This window comes from Gobio gobio (assembly GCF_949357685.1).
Source record: "Gobio gobio genome assembly, chromosome: 18".
NCBI lineage: Eukaryota > Metazoa > Chordata > Actinopteri > Cypriniformes > Gobionidae > Gobio > Gobio gobio.
The window spans coordinates 9,424,941-9,447,190 of NC_137111.1; the positions used below are offsets into that span (position 1 = coordinate 9,424,941).

Here is a 22,250-nt window from a genome sequence, read left to right on the forward strand (position 1 = left end):
ATCTATAATTTGTTCCCTGGCAAATCGTTTAGGCTGAGGGCAAAGATAAGTTTCATTACTTTATATTTTTAGGCTATAACTGTACGTTGCAGTTGTAACGTTAGCCTACTAGCACTGACTTTGAATGTTTGACTGAATTGTTTGCTTTATTTCATGTATAGCTTGTTATACATTACTTATACTTTTGTATTATTGATCATACATAAACTTGCATTTAACAAAAAGAGACTGGGTTGTGTTTCATGTCATTCAATGTTATCACATTGATAATCATATTGTCTGAACCAGATATTAATATACAGATTTTCTCCTCATTGTTGTCACTACTAGAGCAAGCTCCTGATTGGTTAACGCGGCGCGAAATATCCACCAAAGTTCAGATTTTTCAACTTGAGCGATTCAAAACACTCAATTCGCATCCTCCGCGCCGCCTCAATCGCGCAAATCACCCGAATCTCGCCGCCTCAATCGCGCGAATCGCGCCGCAGAATGCCAATTTTCGTCTCTGCATTGACTTAACATGTAAATCACTCACGCGAATCGCGTCCGGTGTGAACGCACCAATAAAGATGCTGTGTGACAGGGTGTATAGCAAACAAGCTAATTTTTTTTTTTAAATTTTTAGCTGTCAACCCCCCCAAAAAACGAGCATTTAAGGACACAAAAGTGGATAAAGGCAATTGAGACAGAGCGCAACGTGTCCCGTTACTGTGAGAACTACGCCCACTGGAGAGGAACGTAATCAGCGACAGGATATACTAAAATATAATATATAAAACTGACATTTGTATATTTGACTTACCAGTGACAAAATGTTTACTGCACACGTAGGCATACCGAGTATCAGGATCGCACAATTTACCCATTCTTTCTGCGGATGCTTCACGTCTTATTGCCTGTATCCACTTTTGTCTCCTTAAAGGCTGGCTTTTACAGTTCGGTAGCTTATAAAAATTTTATTTGGGGTTGTTTAGCTTGTTTGCTGTACACCCTGTCACACAGCAGCTTTTAGACATTGTTCTGTTTTTTGTTATAAGTCAGAAATGACAAGGAGGCCGCTTCACGCTGCATGCTTTAGGGACTGCAGGTGAAAAATAGCCTTTTGGCTAACTCTGGCATATTGACAGAAATGTTAATTAATATGCACTGTCCCTGTAAATAAATAAACGCAATACAAAGTCAATGGAGAGCGTTGGTTCTAAATCCTAAACCTTTGCGGGGGGTGGGGCACTGAATGCCACTGTATTCATTTTTACAAAGACTATGAACAGCATGGCTGGTAAATTTACTTAAAAGTCCCTGTAAAGGCAATTCTGAGGTTTGTTTCTAAACACATTATAAACGTTAGAAAAGTATTGCTGAAACACATTACAAAGACTGTGAACTATGTAGTACTGAATTCAGAAGTTAGACCGTTAAAAAAAATTTCACGGTTGCTGTGTTCAGGATTTTCTGAGTGGGGCTAAAACGGTGGCTGGATGATAAGCTATTTTATGTACATGGCGGATTTTTTTATGATTCAAGTTTGGCTGGGTGGTTAATAACACATTTATCTGTGGTGTGAGAAACTCAGAACACATGTTTAGTTTTGACTTTAAACACACTATTCAACCATGTGTGAAGAGCAGAGCGGAGGAGAGGGGGTGAGTACCGGTTCATCAAGGCTCTGTCGCAGGATGTTGTTGATCTCATGCTGCTGTTTGGGCTCCAACTTCTTGGTGAAAAAGAGCACTTCCCACCATTCAGCACGGCTCAGGGTGTCTGCGTCATTTTGAGAGCCTTCCATCAGGTAAGGCAATGAATACATCCCACCGGGGGGCTTTGAGAAGAACGTCTGACTCACTGCCATGTTCAGAAACACAGAAGAGAACATGGTGGTCTCATATAAAGATATGGATACGCATAAAAGCAAACACAAACATGTAGTAGAGTGTGAGAGTCCTTGATGACTTGTCTTACCAGTAGTGAGTTTGAGTGTCTCCGTGAGGGTGGAGGCCTTTTCCTGCGTCTCTTTCTCAGCCTGTCCTCCACTGCCATTGCCCAGAATTTCAATCATATGCCAGTGCACCCAGTAGGTCCTGGAGAGGGAGTTCCAGTATACCTGCAAAAGCCAAAACATGACAGGATTTAAACGGTGTAAAAGGGCCTGGCTCTTCTTTTTAACCTCTTAACAAGCGCCCCATTTTTGAGAATTCTTTGAAAACGATATACCCAAATGAAAATGTCTGCAGCTCTTAAACCCTATGGTCTATATTCATAAACCTGGTCTTATTTTAAACTAGACAGTTGAAATATTGCTACCCAAGAGTCATAATAACTCAAAGTAATATGGGAACAGAGTAATATACATGTAAATATACATGTAAGTGACTCACGTTTTTTGTTTTTTGTTTTCACTTAGGGAAAAAAATATTATAATTTAATGTTAAGAGCCTGAAAATAACTTAAATATAAAACTGAATGTCTAATCATGTCATGATTCAAATATGAGGATGATTCTCTCAGTAATGTAGCTTCTGTGAGCTTTTATGTCAAGAAAAGTCTAGGCGTCATTTCAAAAAGGCCATTTATTTCAGAACATTTGCTATTGTAAAGAGTAGTTTTTCATTCAAATAAATCTGCAATAAACTGCAATATACTACTAATTATAATGGATAAACAGTTACTGAAAAACTAAAGCAACTATTTACAGAGATTACAAAGTGTAAAAAACTCATTTAGCTGATGGGAAGCGTCAGTAAGGAGACTGCACGCTCCACTGCAGTTGCGCCATGGAGAACGCGCAGCCAGCGCACAAACAGTATTCACCAAAGCCTACTTACGCAAACTGCGCAAGATAATGCCTTTTGATTGGTTACTAAGTCCATCAATCAAACCTTTGTTGGAAAGGCATTGGCTGGGCACCGAGTGCCTTTATCCAACAAAAACCATGGGCGCAATGATTGACAGCTCACCAAGCCTGTAAGGCACTTCCTCTATATGATGCATCCCAGAAGAGTCTCTGATTGAAGGAGAGAGACGAGAGTTGATCCGTTGCACGTGGGAGAAACTATTCTAGCAGGGGGAGTTTGCCAGACACGGATTAGAATCGATATTTCATTGAAAATGGACATGATTGATCACGCTAACTCAAAACTCTCTTGCAAACAATGGAGGATTTTTAGTTTTTTCCCTATTTTTTCGTTGTTTTGGATTAAAAAGTGGGATGCATTTTGAAGAGTGGACTCTTACACAGAGATGTATGCGGGTGTTTATTGGATTCGTCCGATCTGATATGAACGACAGGAGATGAAAGATGAGTAACGCTAATATTTTGCTAATGTTTACATGGACGGTCCTTTAGCGTTTCATTTAACCCTTTCCTCTCTGGTGTATTTATTGCAAAAACAAGTTCAGAACATGAATCTTGAGTGTTTTAGCTTTCAAATGATGCATAGTTTGTGATAGTTGATTGAATATTTTGTATAAAACAAAAGTAAATAAAAGTACACACCCCCCCACTTCCGTCAACCCCCCCGCCCACGAACCGGTGCGGGTTAAGAAGTTAAGCAAGTCTATATCGTAATTTGGAGTTCGGTACCCATCCCTATTAATTACTCACCCTCATGTCTAAAAAGCCTAAATAAAATCATATAAAGCGATCCTGTCTCTTCAGAAAATTGACTAAAACGCCCAATAAACTGTTTGCAGTGTCAAAGTGGTGGTTGCATAGCTGTCAATGGAGGGACAGAAACTCTTAGGCCGCGTGTCCACCAAAGCGGTTTTTCACGCGACTGGCTGGCGTATTAAATTGTTTTCAATGAGAGCGCCGCGTTTTTAGAACGCCATGAGCAACGAGGCGCTGAGCGAGTATTTCACCCTCAAGCGCTGAGCGTTCAGCATTTTTGCGTTCAGCCGAGAGTTGAAGAATGTTCAACTTTGAGTAAAACGCAGCACCAATCACGGTCACTTTTCACCCAGCCATCCAATTAGAGTGGAGGAGGGGCGGGACAAATACAACACCAACCAACCGCCACATTCTGCGTGTACAACGTCAACAGATGATAACAAGCAGTATAATAACGGAACAAAATAATTTAAAACAAGAGCCAGAGCAAATACTTTACATTGTATCAGCATTTTATATAGAATCAATACAGAAACAAACTATCTGTGAAATGAGATGCTAGTAACACTTCCGCGGATATTCCGTATCATAAGCAAAGAGTCTCAACTGAAAAAAACGCTGAACTGCCAAAACGCTCTCAAGCGCCCACAGCCTGCCGTTTTCAGAAGAGTGCCTAGTGTTTTCAGCTGGATAAAACGCTTTGGTGGACACGCGGCCTTAGATTTCATCAAAAATATTTTCATTTGTGTTTCAAAGAGGAATGCAAGTCTTACAGGTTTGGAACGACATGAGGGCGAGAAATTAATGACAGAATTTAAGGCCCACTCCCAATTCTATTTTATACCCCTTCCCCTACCCCTACACCTACCTGTTCCCCTTGCCCCTTGAAACAGAGTGCCAAGGTGTAGGGGTGAAAATATTCCCCTAAGAAATGGGACACCACTACTATACCATTACACGTCATACCCCGTTTAATTTATTATAATGTCCTATGACATTTAACCAATATGAACAGCAATGAAGTGCGTAGGCTATATCTCACAGAAATCAGGCGCGAGCACGTTTAACAAATTACTCACTCCCAACAGAGTTTTGTGCCCTATTTGGACTTAATAAAATGCAGCTCGTTTTCAGTTAAAAAACATATGAGCCAGAGTTTCCTAAGATGATACAGAATGATACAGAACATCCAAGACTAGTGAAGCCACTTTTCCATTGGACCAAACTGTTCTCTTTGTTTATTAACCATTCCATGCTGATCCGAGCCGGCCGGTACGGATATGGTTTCGTTTTCTACTTTGGTGCTGCGATAATGTTCATACGTTATACTTCAAGTCAGTCGTTGCCTTGGTAACGCGAAAGTTTACAGACGATATGTGATGTAAATATCGACTGCGTTATGAAGGATGACCAGATATATATTTTTAAACTATTATTAATGTGTTCAAATCACCCAAATAGTGCGTTTAGCAAGTTACGGAGAAACGGGCAGCCAGGCGACACACAAGTGATCGATCCCGAGTGGCAACACACACACATTCTATGCAGCACGGTAGTCGGTGGAGTGAAACTCCACATACCCCTTCGTTCGAAGTGTGGTCCTGAAAAATCTTAGTTTGAAAGGCTATCTGGCCCTTCCCCTTACCCCTACCACTCCAGCCAAAAAAGAATCGAGACACCCCTACCCCTTCACGTGAACGCGCAAAACGAAGGGGTAGGGGAAAGAGAAGGGCTAAGGGGTAGAAATGGGATTGGGCCTTAATCTTTGGGTGAACTAACCCTTTAACAAAGACTAAATACAAAACAGGTGCACTACGAATGGGAGAAAGTGCAACACCAAATATGGCGGAATAAGTCCCTCCTTCTATATAAAAGCGCCAATCATCACTTGGTAAAGTCATTGTGTCACTGCAGCTGCCTTTAGAAGGTCCAGTTGCTATTGAAACGGTCAGTGTTATAAGACGCGCAAGCAGTGCCGGTCATTTTTGAGCGAGATGCTAACGGTCTAATCAGATTCAATGATCTATGCTAAAGCTATGCTAAAAGTGCTACCGCCAGACCCGGAGATCGACTGAATGGATTCGAAAACGGTAAAACTCAACTGTTTAACTCAAGGGGAGTTGGAAAATTAGCCTATTTTCAAAAAAAGTAGAGTGTTCCTTTAAGAAGTTGATTCCTGTTTATTCTTTAGGAAGAGATGATTGCGTTCACTCGCGCGCCGTGCCGCTGCTTGAACTGATGGGCCTACAGTGTTCAGTCACGTCATATCAAAACGGCATTTATTGTTTGAATTTCATGATAAAATTGACTGAATACTTAATATTTTTGTCTGGGAACTCGGAGTGTAGTGTGTTCCACGTTTAAAACAAGCTGACTGTTAACTGTTAAAGATTGCATTTGGAACCGCTCTGTACACATGTGCACCGTACCAGAAACCCTGTAACGAAACGGTTCGGTACGAATTAGTGATGCACCGATCATGATTTTACATGACTGATTCCGATACTGATTTTTTTCAAGAAAACTGGTCGATTCCGATACCGATTTTTTTCTTTCTTTTTTTACACAATAAAAGAATGAATGTATACATGAACAAGATGTTTATTTGGTATTTAACAGGCTAAATTGGCTTTTGGCTAATGAAAACAAGTCCGCAATCTGAAATTAACGGGAAATTGAATTGGAAATTAAAAGGTTGAAAGGTGAAATTAAAGGCAACAACTGCATATTCTGCAATCCAAACAAAGATGTTACTTAAATCAGCATTTGTTTTTAAATTCAGTGTAAAGAAAAAAAGTCTTTACCAGTGAAATTAAATAAAACCAAAGTATATAATTGTTCCAAAATTTTAAATCAAAATATTTAGTGCAACGAAAAAAACTAAGATGCTACAGCGGGTGCTTTTTAAATCAAATTAAGTCAATGTAATTTTAAGGTAAAATAAAAATGATCATCCTATGCAGAACTGATAGTATTTCATTTCAAAAGTGCATGCATGTTCTTCTTTAGGCTACAAAAATAAGTATTTCGGCTTTGTCACAAGTTAGTCTGTTTCGTTCTCATTCGATCCAACACGTGAGAAGCTGAGCTGAACAAACGCTCACTATCTGCTTGTGCAGGGCGCGGAGAGGTAAGCTCGCGCAACTTCAGCTCGCGCAGGAAAGCGGCTCTTCATTCCCTTCAGCATATCTCGTCTCTTCCCTCAGTTCTCCAGTTTCCGTTTGTAACACACAAAAGACATGTTCGCGAATGATTGCAATATAGGTGTATGTGCACGCGGGCGCACTCACGGAAAAATCGGCAGAAAAATACAAAGAAAGCCGATCGCGCGCTAGAAGCAAAAAACGGCCGGTTCCGATTTTTGGCCGGTCAACCGGTGCATCCCTAGTACAAATACGTGTACAGTTACACCCCTACAAATAAACTTGCTGTTAATATTGTTCATAAAAAAGATTTTCAACATAAAAAAGGAGTTTGTATCGGCTTCTATAAAGCTGCCAAACTTTGGCATTGCTTGCCAACCACAAACAACCTACACTTATGCGAGAACCATGAAGTGTTTGATATTGAGCTTCATTCTTTCACACAGCACTAACCTGGACCGGCGGTGAGCCGTCATTACTGTAGCGAAACTCTCCTTCATCCCCGGCACTGACCTCCTCATAGTCCTCCAGCATACGGACCATCATGCCACTCTTCAGATTATCCTGCACATACTCCACATATGCTGAACGTGAAGTAAAGTCAGAACGTGTCTTGAAACCATTTGTCGTTTTCTTCTTCTTTGGTGGCGTGACCGCAGCCATTGCTGTAGTGACCATGATGGAAGACGAAGCAGAGAAGCGCGGCTGAAAGATGGAGCGGATGGGGTGTTTCTGGATTTCACTATTTATTTCCTCCAGCCCTCTGCTTGTGCTCATGGAGATGAAGGGCAGCTGCCGGTTGCGGTCCCAGCCCATGACACGCACCAGCTCTGAGATGAGGTTGGCCATGGCCATGGTGAACTCGAACTCCCGCTGCACACGTGCATGCTCTGATTGGTAGGCTGCCGTGGAGGAGGAGGGGCCGACATCCTGACGCTCAGAGGCGGACTCCACCCCTGCCGTGTTGAGCTTGTCCATCAATGATGTGACACACAAATAACGCTTCACCAGGGAGAAAAGCAGCTTGCCTGGAATCTAAAATAGACAAACCCGATTGTTATATTGTTACACACAAACATTGGTACAGGGTCAATGAAAACAAATGTGTTTCCAAGATAAAAAAAAAAGGAAAAATCCTTTTAAAAAAAAGGAATTTAAAACATGCACTATGGTCTTAGAAATTTTTCTTTTGACACATTTCAGGAAAAAAAAAATGACATTAAATATTTATAATATTTAAACAAAACCTCTTCACCGCTTAATCTTTTCCCTCATTGTTATAATATCAGGGCATTTTTTTTTAATTTTCAAAATTAAATGTTTGTAATTAATGTATGTATGAATCACTTTTTATGTATTTTTTTATATAAATAAATATATAAATAAAAATATATAAATATATATATAAAAAATAATAATAATAATAATTATTAAACTATTAAGAAATAAGTAACTATTACAAATAAGAAAAATAAAAAAAGAATATATGGAATATTACTATTGTTTTATCTCACTGAAAAAAAAAAACTTATTTAAGAGAAATATAATAATTTTACAAAACTAATACTTATGGCTGTGTTAATTTCTTTATTTTCAAATGTTAAACCATCAAACTTTTACTTTGATGGAAAATGCATGGAGCCCTTAAAGCTTCTACTGTAGTGCTTCTCAAAGTGTAGTACGAGTACCACTAGTGGTACTCAGGCTGCCTCTAGTGGTACGCAGAGGAATCACTAAAAGTAATGTTAAAACACAATATATATATTTTTTTTACATTTGTACAGTACAGTTTTAATTTAACTTTTAGGTACAACATTTTATTTTAATCATTATTTTATTATTTTATTTACCTGTATGTAAGCACAGTGCAGTGTTAATGTACAAACTGTGTATTTACAATGTTAAAGTGGTTGACAACAATAAATATTCTTATTAGGAATAAACTGCATCGTTTTTGAACTGTGCAGAGTTGTATCTGAATAGTTAGGCCTACCACGCTGTATTTGTCAGCTGTTTTTGGTCATTATGGTGGTACTTGGAGAGCCAAAATATTTTCTGAGGTGGTACTTGGTATAAAAAGTTTGAGAACTACTGTTCTATTGCAATCAATTGTGCGTGGCATCTTGTGCACTTCATGGAAGTAGCGCTAATTTGTGCCATACAAGTCGCTGCCAATGATGAATCGATTTGGGTTAGGATAAAGGAAGGAAGTTGTCTATGTAGACCGCAGACAAGGCAGCACCTCACTGGATTTTGGACATTTTTTCAGACTAGACTGGAAAGGAAGATGAGCACCTGGGGAAGATGGATGCCCTCAAAGGAGATGCCATGCTCCTCAGAGGAGGTGGTTTCTGCAAAAAGCTCCAGCAGGGTGTAGCGGTTATCAAAGTCCATGTGCTGCTCGATGCCATCCTGCTGGCTGAGGGACAGGAGCACATAGGCACGACTCCCTGAAAGGCAAACAATATCATCCTTATCAACAATGCAGTATTTTTTAGTGACCCATTTTTTTTTTACCATCTTTGTTTACTTTTATTACACATTTGGCAGACACTTTTATCCAAAGCCAATAACACTGCATTTCAAGTATTCATTTTAATAATTCAAGCATTCTCTGAACAAATCCCTGAACATCCATTAGAGCAGGGTTTTCAAACTTTATGAAGGTTTAGATCCCCCCATATAATGAACATTTTATGAGGGACCCCCTTTCTAAAATCCATTTGTAATTGTTAAATTGTTAGATAAATACACTCTAAAAAAAAGGTTCTATATGGCACCAAAAATGGTTCTTCGTCATAATCATACAGGAACCACTTTGGGTGCTATATAGCACCATATCTGAACATGTTCTGTATATGGTAGCGGTGCTATATAGCACCTTAGTCAGCAGTGCTATATAGCACCTTAGTCAAAGAACCGGTGAAGAACCTCTGAAGCACCAAAATTGGTGCTATATAGCACTTAAAGGGTTAGTTCACCCAAAAATGAAAATTCTGTCATTAATTACTCACCCTCATGTCGTTCGACACCCGTAAGACCTCCGTTCATATTCGGAACACAAATGAAGATATTTAGGCCTCCATTGGCATTCAGTACATTGACACTTCCAAGATCCATGAAAGGCACTTAAAACGTCATTACAAAGTCCATCTCACCACAGTGGCTCTACAATCATTTTACGATGCGACGACAATAGTTTGTGTGCGCAAAAAAAAATCAAAATAACACCTTTATCCAACTTGTTCTCGACTTCCGTGTGTGCCTCCACGACGCATGCGCGAGAATATGACGTAGCGCCGGCCTTCGGGAATCCATGAAATACACACTTAAGCCCCATTTTGAGCACTACGCCGAGACCTAAAGCACGATCAATGTAGAATCCAACAGCTTAGACACGCGCGTCTTCCTCTGCTCGTAAACAAATCGCTTCTGGGTCATGTGTCCGAACGCCGGATCTGCGTCATATTCTCGCGCATGCGTCGTGGAGGCACACACGGAAGTCGAGAACAAGTTGGATAAAGGTGTTATTTTGATTTTTTTTTGCGCACAAAAACTATTGTCGTCGCATCGTAAAATGATTGTAGAGCCACTGTGGTGAGATGGACTTTGTAATGACGTTTTAAGTGCCTTTCATGGATCTTGGAAGTGTCAATGTACTGAATGCCAATGGAGGCCTATCTGAAGCCTTTCTCAGCCATCAGCTTTCAACTAAAATATCTTCATTTGTGTTCCGAATATGAACGGAGGTCTTACGGGTGTCCAACGACATGAGGGTGAGTAATTAATGACAGAATTTTCATTTTTGGGTGAACTAACCCTTTAAAAAGGTTCCCCTATGATTACGAGCAAAGAACCATTTTTGGTGCCATATAGAACCTTTTTTTTTTTTTAGAGTGTAGTAAGTGTGACATTATAAATACAACACAATGTTTCCCAACTTAAATTGGCTATTCTTAATGTTGGATGTATAAACCTGAAGAACATTTTCAATTAAAAAAATGTATATAAGCAACTTTCACAATAAATGTGTGTAAGCAGCTTACAACCCCAGTGAGCAAGATAAAGGACTATAGTGAGAAAAACTATGCAAAAAATTAAAGATACAAAGCAAACATACACAATTCTAGAAAGCATACGGCAAGAGAAGGAGGTAAATATTTAGAACTGAAATGTTCAGTAGACTTAATACATTTTTGCTGTGTCTTTTTATTTTCTGAAATTTTCTGGGGACCCCTTAGAACCTTCTGGAGGACCCCTGGTATATATATATATAGTTTTATTTTTTGTAATATTAAATATTGTCTTTCAGGTTTTTTTAAGAGACACTGCCCATCTTGCCTCCTTCTTGACAGCCTACATTTCGAATAATAGTTTTGATAAATGATGAAAATGTGATGAAAAGGTTTCAAAATCGTGATTGTTTGGATTGTTTTTTATCTGCCATCGAGCCACAAGCGTTCACTGAATGGCATATGGCTCGCAAGCCTAGAGGTTCCCGACCGCTGTTGTAAGCAGACAAATATGAATCTGGGATTACAGATACAAAATGATCGTATTTTACTTTTAAAATGAGCATTATTGCAACACAAAGAAAAAAAATATAGAGGAGGCCGTGTCCGAGTGAGCAGAGTTTTTACGGTCTATAAGCAAGACACGCAGTCAAGAATCATTGCAATACGTCATGGCAACGACATTTCAGACTGAAAGATACATAAAAGATAAAAGGGAATTTAAGCGCATTGTTTTGTACGTGCGGTTATATTAATTATAATTCAAATTCTGTTTTATTTGTCACAATATTATTGATGATTGTTTAGAGGGGCACTTTATATACTTTTGATACGAGCCCCCAAAGCCCTCCCCTCTGCACTTGCCTGGTGTGTGTGTGTGTGTGTGTGTGTGTGTGTGTGTGTGTGTGTGTGTGTGTGTGTGTGTGTGACCTGTCACAAAACGCGGCGGAAACTCCTTCACGACGTTAATAGTTAGATTAAGGTGTGTACATGTCTACAATGCACTTAGATAATGCGACTAAAACAGGCATACTCCACATGTCTTAATTCGATTTTTGTTTAATTCGAGTATGGCTTTAACCGGATTAAGGTAATTAGAAATCGCTGTTTACATGGTAGTTTCTTAATCAGAGTATGGTCTTAATCAGATTAATATCGGAGTATTGTTGTCCATGTAAACGTACTGACTATTGAGGTAAGAAATACTAAAGACATTTAATAAGAAATCAAATGTAAATTAATATTGGTCTTCCCTGAATAAATTAAATTAGATTAATCCTTACATTTAAGGTTGCAAAAGTTAGTCATTCAAGAGCAGCGAGTGTCATAAAAGGTTCATCAAGCAGCAGTTTATTCGACAGCTTTCACTTTAAGAGCGAACACGGATACATGCAGTTGCACAAACGTTCACTCGTCTCTCCACACCGTGCGCGCGAGTGCTGAGCGGTTTGAACACTGGCAAGACTCAAAAATAAATGCAAATGATAAACTTTCGTGACGATGCGACACTGCCTCGATTGTGCAAATTGGCAAATCCTGTCAACAGTGGCAAATCCTGTGTCAACTGTGCAGCTCGATTTTAGTGCAGATGCGATGCGCTGATGTGAAGCCATTTGAGCATTTTCAAAAGGGAGAGAGAGAGCGCGCGCACGCTGTGATTCACGCGCTGTTTGTGAATTTACGTCCCACAGAAAGTTTTCAAATGACTGCGTAAGTTATTTAATATAGAAATATGAATTGTACCTCACCTTCAGCATTATAATTATTTTACCTGCGCTGGAAAGAGAATGAAATGGTGTCGCTGCATATCATGCCCTAGCTCTCACGGCAGGTGCGGGTTTATGTGTCGTCAGCATGCGATCGGTTCATGAGATCGGCCTTTTTGGAGACCGCCGATCAATCATCCCAAAGCGATTATCGACCGATCGAGATCGGTTGCCGATCAATCGGAGCACCCCTAATCCTTTTAGATTCTGGGTCTTAAACATTTTTTTGGGTATCTTCATTTTACAGGCCCTATATGGTTCAACCCCAGATATATGGAGATCTTAAAGGGGTCATGAACTGGCTTTTTTAATTTGGGCTTTGCGAGCCCTGGTCCACATGTCGGAGTCTGATCCCGAATCGCAGCACAATGAACCAACAACACCTCAAATAAAGGATTCTCCAGCCTGTGACAGCGTGCTAAGGTATGTTCAGTTAGACACATAAACAATAGATATTAAACAATCTGTAACAATGCAACACTATCACATATAAAAAAAAAACATGTTTTACACACACAAGTGTGTTGCTTCATTCATTCATGTAATCTCATCCTATCTGCAAATCCAGTTTTGTTTACAAACGAATCCGCAGTTAAATGAAGGAACAGACGTGCAATGTTACTCCCCACGTGAGCTGGATCTTCATTAAAAATAAAGTTCAACCATGCATTCATAATATTAGAATCCGAAGGAAGCTTAAGCAGCGACTGTGTTCTTCCACAAGCAGGCAGAGCGCAATTTCTTGTTATTTTCGGCATGTTTATTGCATGTTATATGCATGTAGCGTGATCCGTTTAGCTCCACGTAGGCCCATGTTATTTATGTTACATTTCTTGCACAAGTCGGTGGGTGGGGCTACAGAATCAGGCGTAGTTCTTCTGTTGAGGCGGTGTTTCACCACACTCAGGCATCATAGATTGGCACATTCTGAGATCGATCGTTTGCCTGGTGTCAATAAAAGCTTTTCTTTTACTAACAAGGAAGTTTTCAGCTCTGAAACTTACAGGCTATTCTTATATCACAATGAACTTTTATACATTAAAGGCTGAATGAGAAGTTGATTTCTCAATTCATGACCCCTTTAATGCGGCTCCATGAGTAAATTGGTAAATTGTAAAAAAAAAAGTAGTGCTCAAACCAAATGTATGTCACTTTCCATACAGCTGATGCTTTTTGCTTTTAAAAAGGATTGTCAATAAGGTTACAACAAATAAGGCTGAAACCAGAAATGTATCTATTTTGTTCTATTTACATATAATATACCTGTCTGAGTGCCATAAATAGGCTATTGTTTCTCCAAAGTTTGCATGCCTGTAACTCAAGAAGTATTAAATAGATCTTAATATGATTTTAGATTCTGGTTCTTTAACTTTCCTTTTGAAGTCTTCATTTTCAAGGCACTATGGTGGTTCAATCCCATAGACATGGGGATCTCTGTGTTCAATTAGTTGTATTTTACCCATTTTCAATGGTCAAAAACCAAATGCAGGTCACATTGCACACAGCTGATACTTATTGCATTTAAAGGGGAATGTCTGAAGAATAAATATTGTTGAAACTAAAAACGTATCTTGTTTCCCTCTATCAAAATAATTGCATAAAAACACACCTCTCCGAGTGCCAAAAATCCACTGAACTGAAAGTGTTCTCAAAAGTGTATTTATAAGAATCTATATTTGAATCAGTTTCAGGGATATTTGGAAGAAGGGATTTTGTTCATGAAGCTATTAAAAGTTCAAATACGCAGTATCGTAACTACATGTTACCACATTGAAATCTCAATTTCTCTGGGATTGAACCATATGGGGCCTTAAAAGAAAAGTTTCATAGGAACAAGAATTTAAAATTATAAAATTATATCAAGATGCCTTGAACACTTCTTGAGTTAGACATGTAAACTTCAGAAAAGTATACATTTTTGGCAGGTATGTTGTATGCAATTATTTTGACAGAGGGAAACAAGATACATTTCTAGTTTCGGTCTTATTTGTTCTTCAGACATTCCTCTTTAAACACAGTAAGTATCAGCTGTTTGAAAAGTTACCCACATTTGACCACTAAAAATGTGTGCAACTGACCAATTTACTCATGGAGCCGCATTAAGATCTCCATATCTCTGGGATTGAACCATATAGGGCCTACCAAAATAAATTTTTGTTAAGACCCAGAATCAAAAAAAAGGATATTAAGATTTCTTTAATACTTCTTGAGTTACAGGCACACAAACTTGGGGCAAAAAACACAAGTAGTGAGGTCACCAATGGCATATACAACAAAGATTGCTAAAGTAAACTGATTTTTACTAATAGACCTACCAATCTCTGTGTACAAAATAAAATAATGATGCTGCCATCTTTCTAATATCCTTTTTACCCCTCTGTAATTTGGCTCTAAATCTCAAAAGAAAATTGTCATTTTGACCCCCCCTCTTAGAAATACTCAGTCAATATTATTCATGACATTTATTATTTTGACTTCAATATTTTAGCTCTCTTGTAAATCTACAAATGCACATTAAGAGAATAAAGTGCCAAAAAAAAGAAAAGAACGCAATATCAGTGCGGCTTGAAAAAATGGGTATGACACATCGATCTGGGTACATTTCAACCATTTGATTTTCCTCATTTAAAAACAAGAGACAAAAAAAAAAAAAAAAAAAAAAAGAGACCTTTGTTTTTCATATATTCATGGATTAAAAATGTATAGAGCTTGAATATTTGATTTACACATGGCCGGGCGGTTTCATCTGATGGGTGAACTCGAAAAAGCCTTAAAGGGATAGTTCACCCAAATGTTCACCCCATGATTTACTCGCCCTCAAGCCATCCTAGGTGTATATAACTTTCTTCTTTCAGACGAATGCAATCGGAGATATATTAAAAAAATTCCTGGCTCTTCCAAGCTTTATAATAGCAGTGAATGGAGAATGATATTTTGAAGCCCATAAAAGTGCATTATATAAGTAATCCACAGAGCTCTGGAGGGTTAATAAAGGCCTTCTGAAGTGAAGCAATGCATTTGTGTAAGAAAAATATCCATATTTAAAACTTTAAAAACTAAAATAACTACTTCCGGCAGACGGCCTACACAAGTCGACTTACACCAAAAGAGTAACCCCTGACGCAATGTAGGATTAGCGTAAGCTTTGACACCTCTTACGATTCCAACAAATAGGACTGGGCAACAAACTCAAGCTCCTCTTCTCTTATATATCGTAAACCTCTGAGATTTCTCTTTAAAAATTCTTGTTTTAGACTCGAATTCATGGCCGGTGTTTTGTTTTGCTCTATCGTTGCGTTTCCGCTAGACATGTGCCGGTATACGGTAATACGATATATAACAATACCGAATATGCACGAAATTGTATAATAAATAAAATGATTTTTTACGAATTATTCAGATTTTCAGAATGCATTTTAAGAATACTTTACCCATCAACCTTTTAAAATGAACAACACGTCAAAGAGGCACGCACACCATGTTTCCCCTACCATTGTTTTAGGGGGGCGCCCCGCCCTCCCAAAACGACCCCCCGCCCCCTCTGAATGAATGACAAAAATGATTTGTCATCAGGTCGACAATAAGAATTGCCCAATGGTCCAGTGCCAGCGTGAAAGACAGTCGGGCCAGAGCTGCATCTTCACGGAAACTGATCATTTGCGCATTTTTAAGCCTTGCCAATTTAAATATTCAAGCGCTCATAGACGAGAAAGTGTCTCTCAGTTTGATACTCGCAAAGCGCAGCAACAACACGCATACGCACGACCACGCGTCTCACAGCGCGCGAATATTCACACAAAATTATATCAAAATGCCTGTCTTGTTGAGTATCATCGTAAACATAGTCGGTTAGGTCTTTTAAATGAACGTAAACATTAAATTTGCCAGCTTTTTAATTTCAAAAGCATTTCTAAATTAAGTTAATATTTCCAACAAACAAAATTCTGAGCCAAAATAACGAAGTGGTGCTCAAGTAGGCTATAAGGCGCTTTCCTTGCCATTAATGATTAATAACACACCTATGTCTCCGATGCAGTGGCCGGGACATAAACCAACCAACATCCGTGGCATAATTTTTGGAATGACTTATCGAATATTGCTGAACTACTGCACAATGTTTCAAACGAATGGAAAATTCTGAACAAAGACTTCGTTTTGGTGAGTGATTCGTTAAATGTCTCTAACATGACTGTTGCAGCTCGGCAAGTTTTCGCATGTGAGATGTTATGCGCACACACTGAATTTGGCTTCTCAGCGAGCGCTAAAGTTGTTTTTCTTCTGCATTAGCCTATGTTTTAAAGATTTTTTTTAAACTTTTTTTTGCTTTTAAAGACATTTTTTGTCAAAATGTTCTTAAGAAACTAAACAGTTCTCAATTTACAACTAAGTTTGACAATTTTTCATTCTTAATGATTGTTCTTTGCAATTGTATATATGGCTTACCATGTTTCATTCAGAGCTTCTTAATCTTGAATATAACTTTGTTAATAAAATAAAAGTATTGAAATAAATCTTCATAATAATTTTTAATATGGCAATACTGTCAAACAGATATTCTAACTAAAAACAAAAACGCATATTAGCTCCAATTTAGGTTAAAATGTAAAGTTCATGTATTTGCACAGCAGGATAATTAGTACCAAAAATGTATGTTAATAATCGTTTTGGGAATCGGATCGTTACTCCCAGAATCGCAATCAGATCGAATCATTAAGTGCCTTAAGATTCCCACCCCTATAGAATACACAAATAAATGGAAGTTACTTCTTTTTCTGAATAAATAAAGCAGTAATGATGTGAAACGCAGTGTCAACGCTGTCCTGTGACTAAAGTAAAGTCACTAAAGCAGCTTAGAAACTCAACCGTTATAGGCATATATTTTAATATCTTTGAAGTAAGTACAAACCACAGCTTCATAATGAATAGAGACGGTATGATTCACACACTATCACTCTCTCATTAATGCATTCAAATAAATGTAATGTAGGTCTACTACTGTGTTAATGTATCTGTATCTGATGTACAACAAGCAGAAATCTGCCCCATAGACAATAACTGCTGAAAGTGAACCATTTCCTTCAAATATTTTAAAAAAATCACAAAGAAATGCATTTTTCATAAAAAAAATAATAATAATTCCACCTTTAATAGTAGAAAATATTTACAGTAAAAACCTTATCAGGAACTTACTCAAAAACCTTATGAAGGCAAAAAAAGCAAAATAATTGTTCATTAATCGTAATCGAGGTAAAATGTTCAATTAATCAAGGTTTTTATTTTTGGTCAAATCGTAACAGTCCTATGTAGGGCTGTACGATTAATCGAAAAATAACCGAAACCGACATTCAGAAGCTCCAACCGACTTATTTTTCCCATGTCGGTTATTTCGGTTTTCACTTGACTCCGCCCCGTCAGTCACATCAAGTGCAGTTTGCCGGCACACAGAGATGCAGGAGCAGTTATCTGTGTTTATAGATGCCCAGAATCACTATAGTAACTGCATGTTTTACACAGTTTATACAGGTCAGTTAATTGCTGTACTTATAGCCTACGCGCTGACACACACACACACACACACACAGACGGCGCGCGCAAGCCCCGAAGCCGCTTTCACTTTCGTGCTCATAAAGTTTGTCAAGTATGCGTTTAAAAGCTTGCCAGTTTCAACATTTAAAGCGATTGTGCACTATTCAAAAACAACAATACGGAAAACTTCTCCGTTCAGTGCTCAGCTTCTTTCTGTGACACAGAGCCGTGTCGCGTCTCTGATAACGCGCGCCCTGAAGGCAGATCTTTCACCTGCGTCCTCACAAAGCTTGTCATTTGTATGTGGTTTAAGCCCTGCCAGTTTGAACATTAAAGCGAGTTTCGACCATCAGATGTGTATTATGTTGAACTAGTTACTAATGCCTGATATATTGTGACAAACGAACACTCAGACAGAAGCTTGCACATCCCGTGAAGATCGCGCGCAGAGGAGCACAGAAACGCAGTGTAAACGCTGTCCTGTGACTAAAGTAAAGTCACTAAAGTAGCTCAGAAACTCAACCGTTATAGGCATACATGTTAATACTTTTGCAGTAAGTACAAACCACAGCTTAATAATGAATAGAGACGGTATGAGTAATTCACACACAATCACTCTCTCATTGATGCATTCAGATAAATGTAATGTAGGCCTAGTGTGCTAATTTATCTGTATCTGATGTACAACAAGCAGAAATCTGCCCCATGAAAGTGAGCCGTTTCCTTCAAGTATTTTAAAAATCACAAAGAAATGCACTTTTTCATTAGAAAAAAAAAATTCCACCTTTTAATAGTAGAAAATATTTACAGTACAAACCTTATCAGTCAACTTACTCAAAACCTTATGAGGGCAAAAAAAAAAAAAAGCTCGTTCATTAATCGTAATCGAGGTCAAATGTTCAATTAATCGAGGTTTTTATTTTTGGTCAAATCGTTACAGCCCTAGTCCTATGTCAAATCACAAGCATGACACTTTTTTTCAAATTAAATACTTTTATATACAGTTTATTAATCTGTAATCCGCCAAAATTAGTTGAAAAATATTGGCAAAAATCCAGTATCATGCATCCCTAAGTTTTATAGTAAGTAATAAGGCTGTCATTTTTTAGAAAAGTCTCATTCGAACGGATATCAAATATCAAGCAATATATTAATTTCTTCGAGCGCCCCAACAACAATGAGCTCAGAATATGAACGCAACACGTTTAATTACACGTTAAGCGTTTTTCTCCCATAGAAAACCATTAGGCTATAAGAAAACGCTTAACATGGCTTAAATGTACTAAGACATGTTATTAAGAGACCAAACTCAAGAAACATTACAAACATACTGTTTGATAAAACTGCATGTGCTTGGTTTGTTACCACAGTTATCTGCGTATTTCCTCAGCGATGAACTTCCACATTTGCAGCTATCTTTTCTTCAACTTCTCAGGATCCATCTCGACGAGTGCAGGCAGATCGTGCGCGCGGTTGTGATTCTCCTGGGAGGGCGCGCGCGCTACCCGGGCACAAATAAACTAATATGGATTTGAAATGATTTTATCATCTTGAAATAAAGGCAAGGCATATGTATTGTAGATGATTTTGTACATCTACAATACATGCATATATTTTTATTCGTATATTATATCAGGGTTTTTCCTACATTGAAAATTTTTTGGTGGCCGCCAAAACAAATTTGTCCCGCCAAAGCTTTATTTGATGAGTTATTGTGATTTATGAATGATGTAGAATAGATGTTGCGCTTGTAACTGAGTGACAGAGAGAACGACCAGAGCTCCTCCCCCGCTCGCACTCTCTCTGTCTTCAAAATAAGCAGTCTTAGCTTTCTAATATTTCACATATTACGTTAATCAAAATCAAAAGGTCGGAAGACCGAATCCATGTTGCACGTGGCGCTATCAGACGATGTTTTCCTTTCATTACCGCTGGGTGTGAAATGCGCTCAAAAAACATTGACTGATTCTCTGGCCAGCTGACATAAACCATACTTTCAATAAACGGGAAACAAATCGTGTCCAGTTATGAAGTGTTTTCTGTGTGTTGACAAATCTTTCGCGATGTTCTAACAGACGGGATTTCGCACACAACGCGTCTGCTAATGTCCGATTCACCACCTGATGACTCCTTTGAACCGAGTCATTTTAATGACTGGTTAGAACAACTGATCTGTCCAACACTGAACTCACGAATCAGTTTAATCATTTACTCAGAACACCTGAAATGAGAACACAAGTGTGCTTACCCAATTTAGCAAGAGTGGATAGTAAGAGTTAGTTTTAATTATCCACAGTCTTTCAGCTTATTTATGTTCATAATGTGTAGTAAAATAAATAGCCTATAAATCGCTTAGTTTAGACTGGAGTGAGGTGAACCCAGAACAAAGTTGTTGTTAGCTAGATGATAATTTTATGAAATTGTATATGGCAGAAAATTAGGCTATTTGTTCATTTTCTAAATACTACTTTTTAATATTGATATGATTATATACCAAAACAATTATCAGTAAATAGTGTAAAAATGAGGAACAAAAACAAACATCAAGGTATCCCACATGAAAAAATACTATAGTATATTATAGTTTATTATAGTAAAATTACTATAGTGTTTTTGAACCATACTTTAGTAAAGATACTACAGTAAATTGTAGTATTTACTACACTTTGTTTATTTACTGTAGTATATTTACTATAGTACGGTTCAAAAACACTATAGTATTTACTAGAGTAATTTTACTATAATATACTATAGTAGTTTTTCATGTGGGATCAAAATAAGATAAGCAAAAGTTACAAACTTTCTTTGAATTTATTTAAATTTATATAAAATGTATTGTCAGTATTGTGCTTGCAGATCACGTAGGTAGGGTACTTTTTTACTGTGCATGCGTGTGTGTATGGATGACCATGTCTGTCAGCCACCACCGAAGACCATTTTTGACCCAGGAAAAACCCTGTATATATATATTCGTTTGCACGTGACTGTTTAAAACCCGTGTTTAGACCAGTGTTCTCCCTTGTCCGACCCGACCCGCACCCGTATCCGACAAAGTTAGGATGTTTTTTACCCGTTTCAGCAATATTCGTGGGTACCCGCACCTGTGCAGGACCCCGCATGGCACTTTAAAAACCGGATAGTTTATTTATAGTTCGATTACGGATATTTCACGTCATGTTCGATATCGAATAAAAAGTGACAGCCCTAGTAAGTAACTATAGTAACTTGAGAATCGGAATAGAAGATAGATTACGACATGTTAAGCAAGTTTGTGAATATTTTGAATAAAAAAGGAAAAAGGAAATCTGTCATACAGCGCTATTTTGGCTCATGAGAGTCATGTGACAAGCATGACGTGTCGCCATGGAAACAATATCACGATGCTGGCTCAACATCACAATGTCTGTCAGCCATCGGCGGGCATTGTCTATCGGCCCAACCCTAGTCTGAAAGAAGAAAGTCATATACACCTAGAATGGCTTGAGGGTGAGGAAAATCATGGGTAATTTTCATTTCCAAATCAAACATTTCTTCAAGAGGTTTGACTGGTGTTAAGCAACTGGATAAGAGATAGGTATGATTATTAACGCAAAACATTAGTCAGCAGATAAACAGATAAAGAACAAAAAACATCCACATCTCAACCAAAGCAAAATGACTTGACCAGCAACTATTGTGCTGATTCTTCACTATTCTCAAAAACCCTTTCTGCAAAAACATTGAGTCAGAGCACCTTCATAAGTTCTGCTTAAGTGTGCAAAGCTTCAGTATAGTACAGAACACTGTAGTAACAACACTTCCTTACTACGAACAAAAAATAGGAAACTAATGTGTAAAAACAGCACCATCTAAACATTGTTCGGTTTGTTTGAGTGGTCTGGCAATACAAATTCTGGCTCAACCACTGGCCTGGATTTTAGGGTAGGACTACTTTTTTCCAAACAATGGCAGACAGGAAATATACCGGGGAATACACACACATATACAAAGAGGTATCTCTTTCTACAAATATTAATGTTATACATATACAAATAATCACTAATATCTCATGTGTATTGTGTTACTAATCACGTGTACAGGGTGAACCCTTTCTGGACCTTAACAGTGTTAATTAAATAGCCGTCTATGGAGGGGTCAGAGAGCTCTTGGATTTCATCAAAAATATCTTCATTCAAGTTCAGAAGATGAACGAAGG

The 22,250-nt window shown here is 38.2% G+C and overlaps 1 protein-coding gene across 8 annotated transcripts in view; it reads right to left on the reverse strand.

The window, feature by feature from the left end:
• The window catches only part of cul9 (cullin 9), an 89,161-nt gene that overhangs the window by 55,233 nt on the left and 11,678 nt on the right, over nt 1–22,250 (reverse strand). For 4 of the 8 annotated variants that reach the window (XM_079842930.1, XM_079842932.1, XM_079842931.1 and 1 more), the window contains exons 3-6: nt 9,046–9,200; nt 7,204–7,785; nt 1,960–2,101; nt 1,652–1,842 (exon numbers count right to left, since the gene is read on the reverse strand). In XM_079842930.1, the coding sequence (XP_079699056.1) occupies nt 1,652–1,842; nt 1,960–2,101; nt 7,204–7,785; nt 9,046–9,200 (1,070 nt within the window). Of the gene's footprint in view, nt 1–1,651; nt 2,102–7,203; nt 7,786–9,045; nt 9,201–22,250 lie in introns of all 8 variants that reach the window. The other 4 variants (XR_013818448.1, XM_079842928.1, XM_079842926.1 and 1 more) reach the window with 1 other exon arrangement.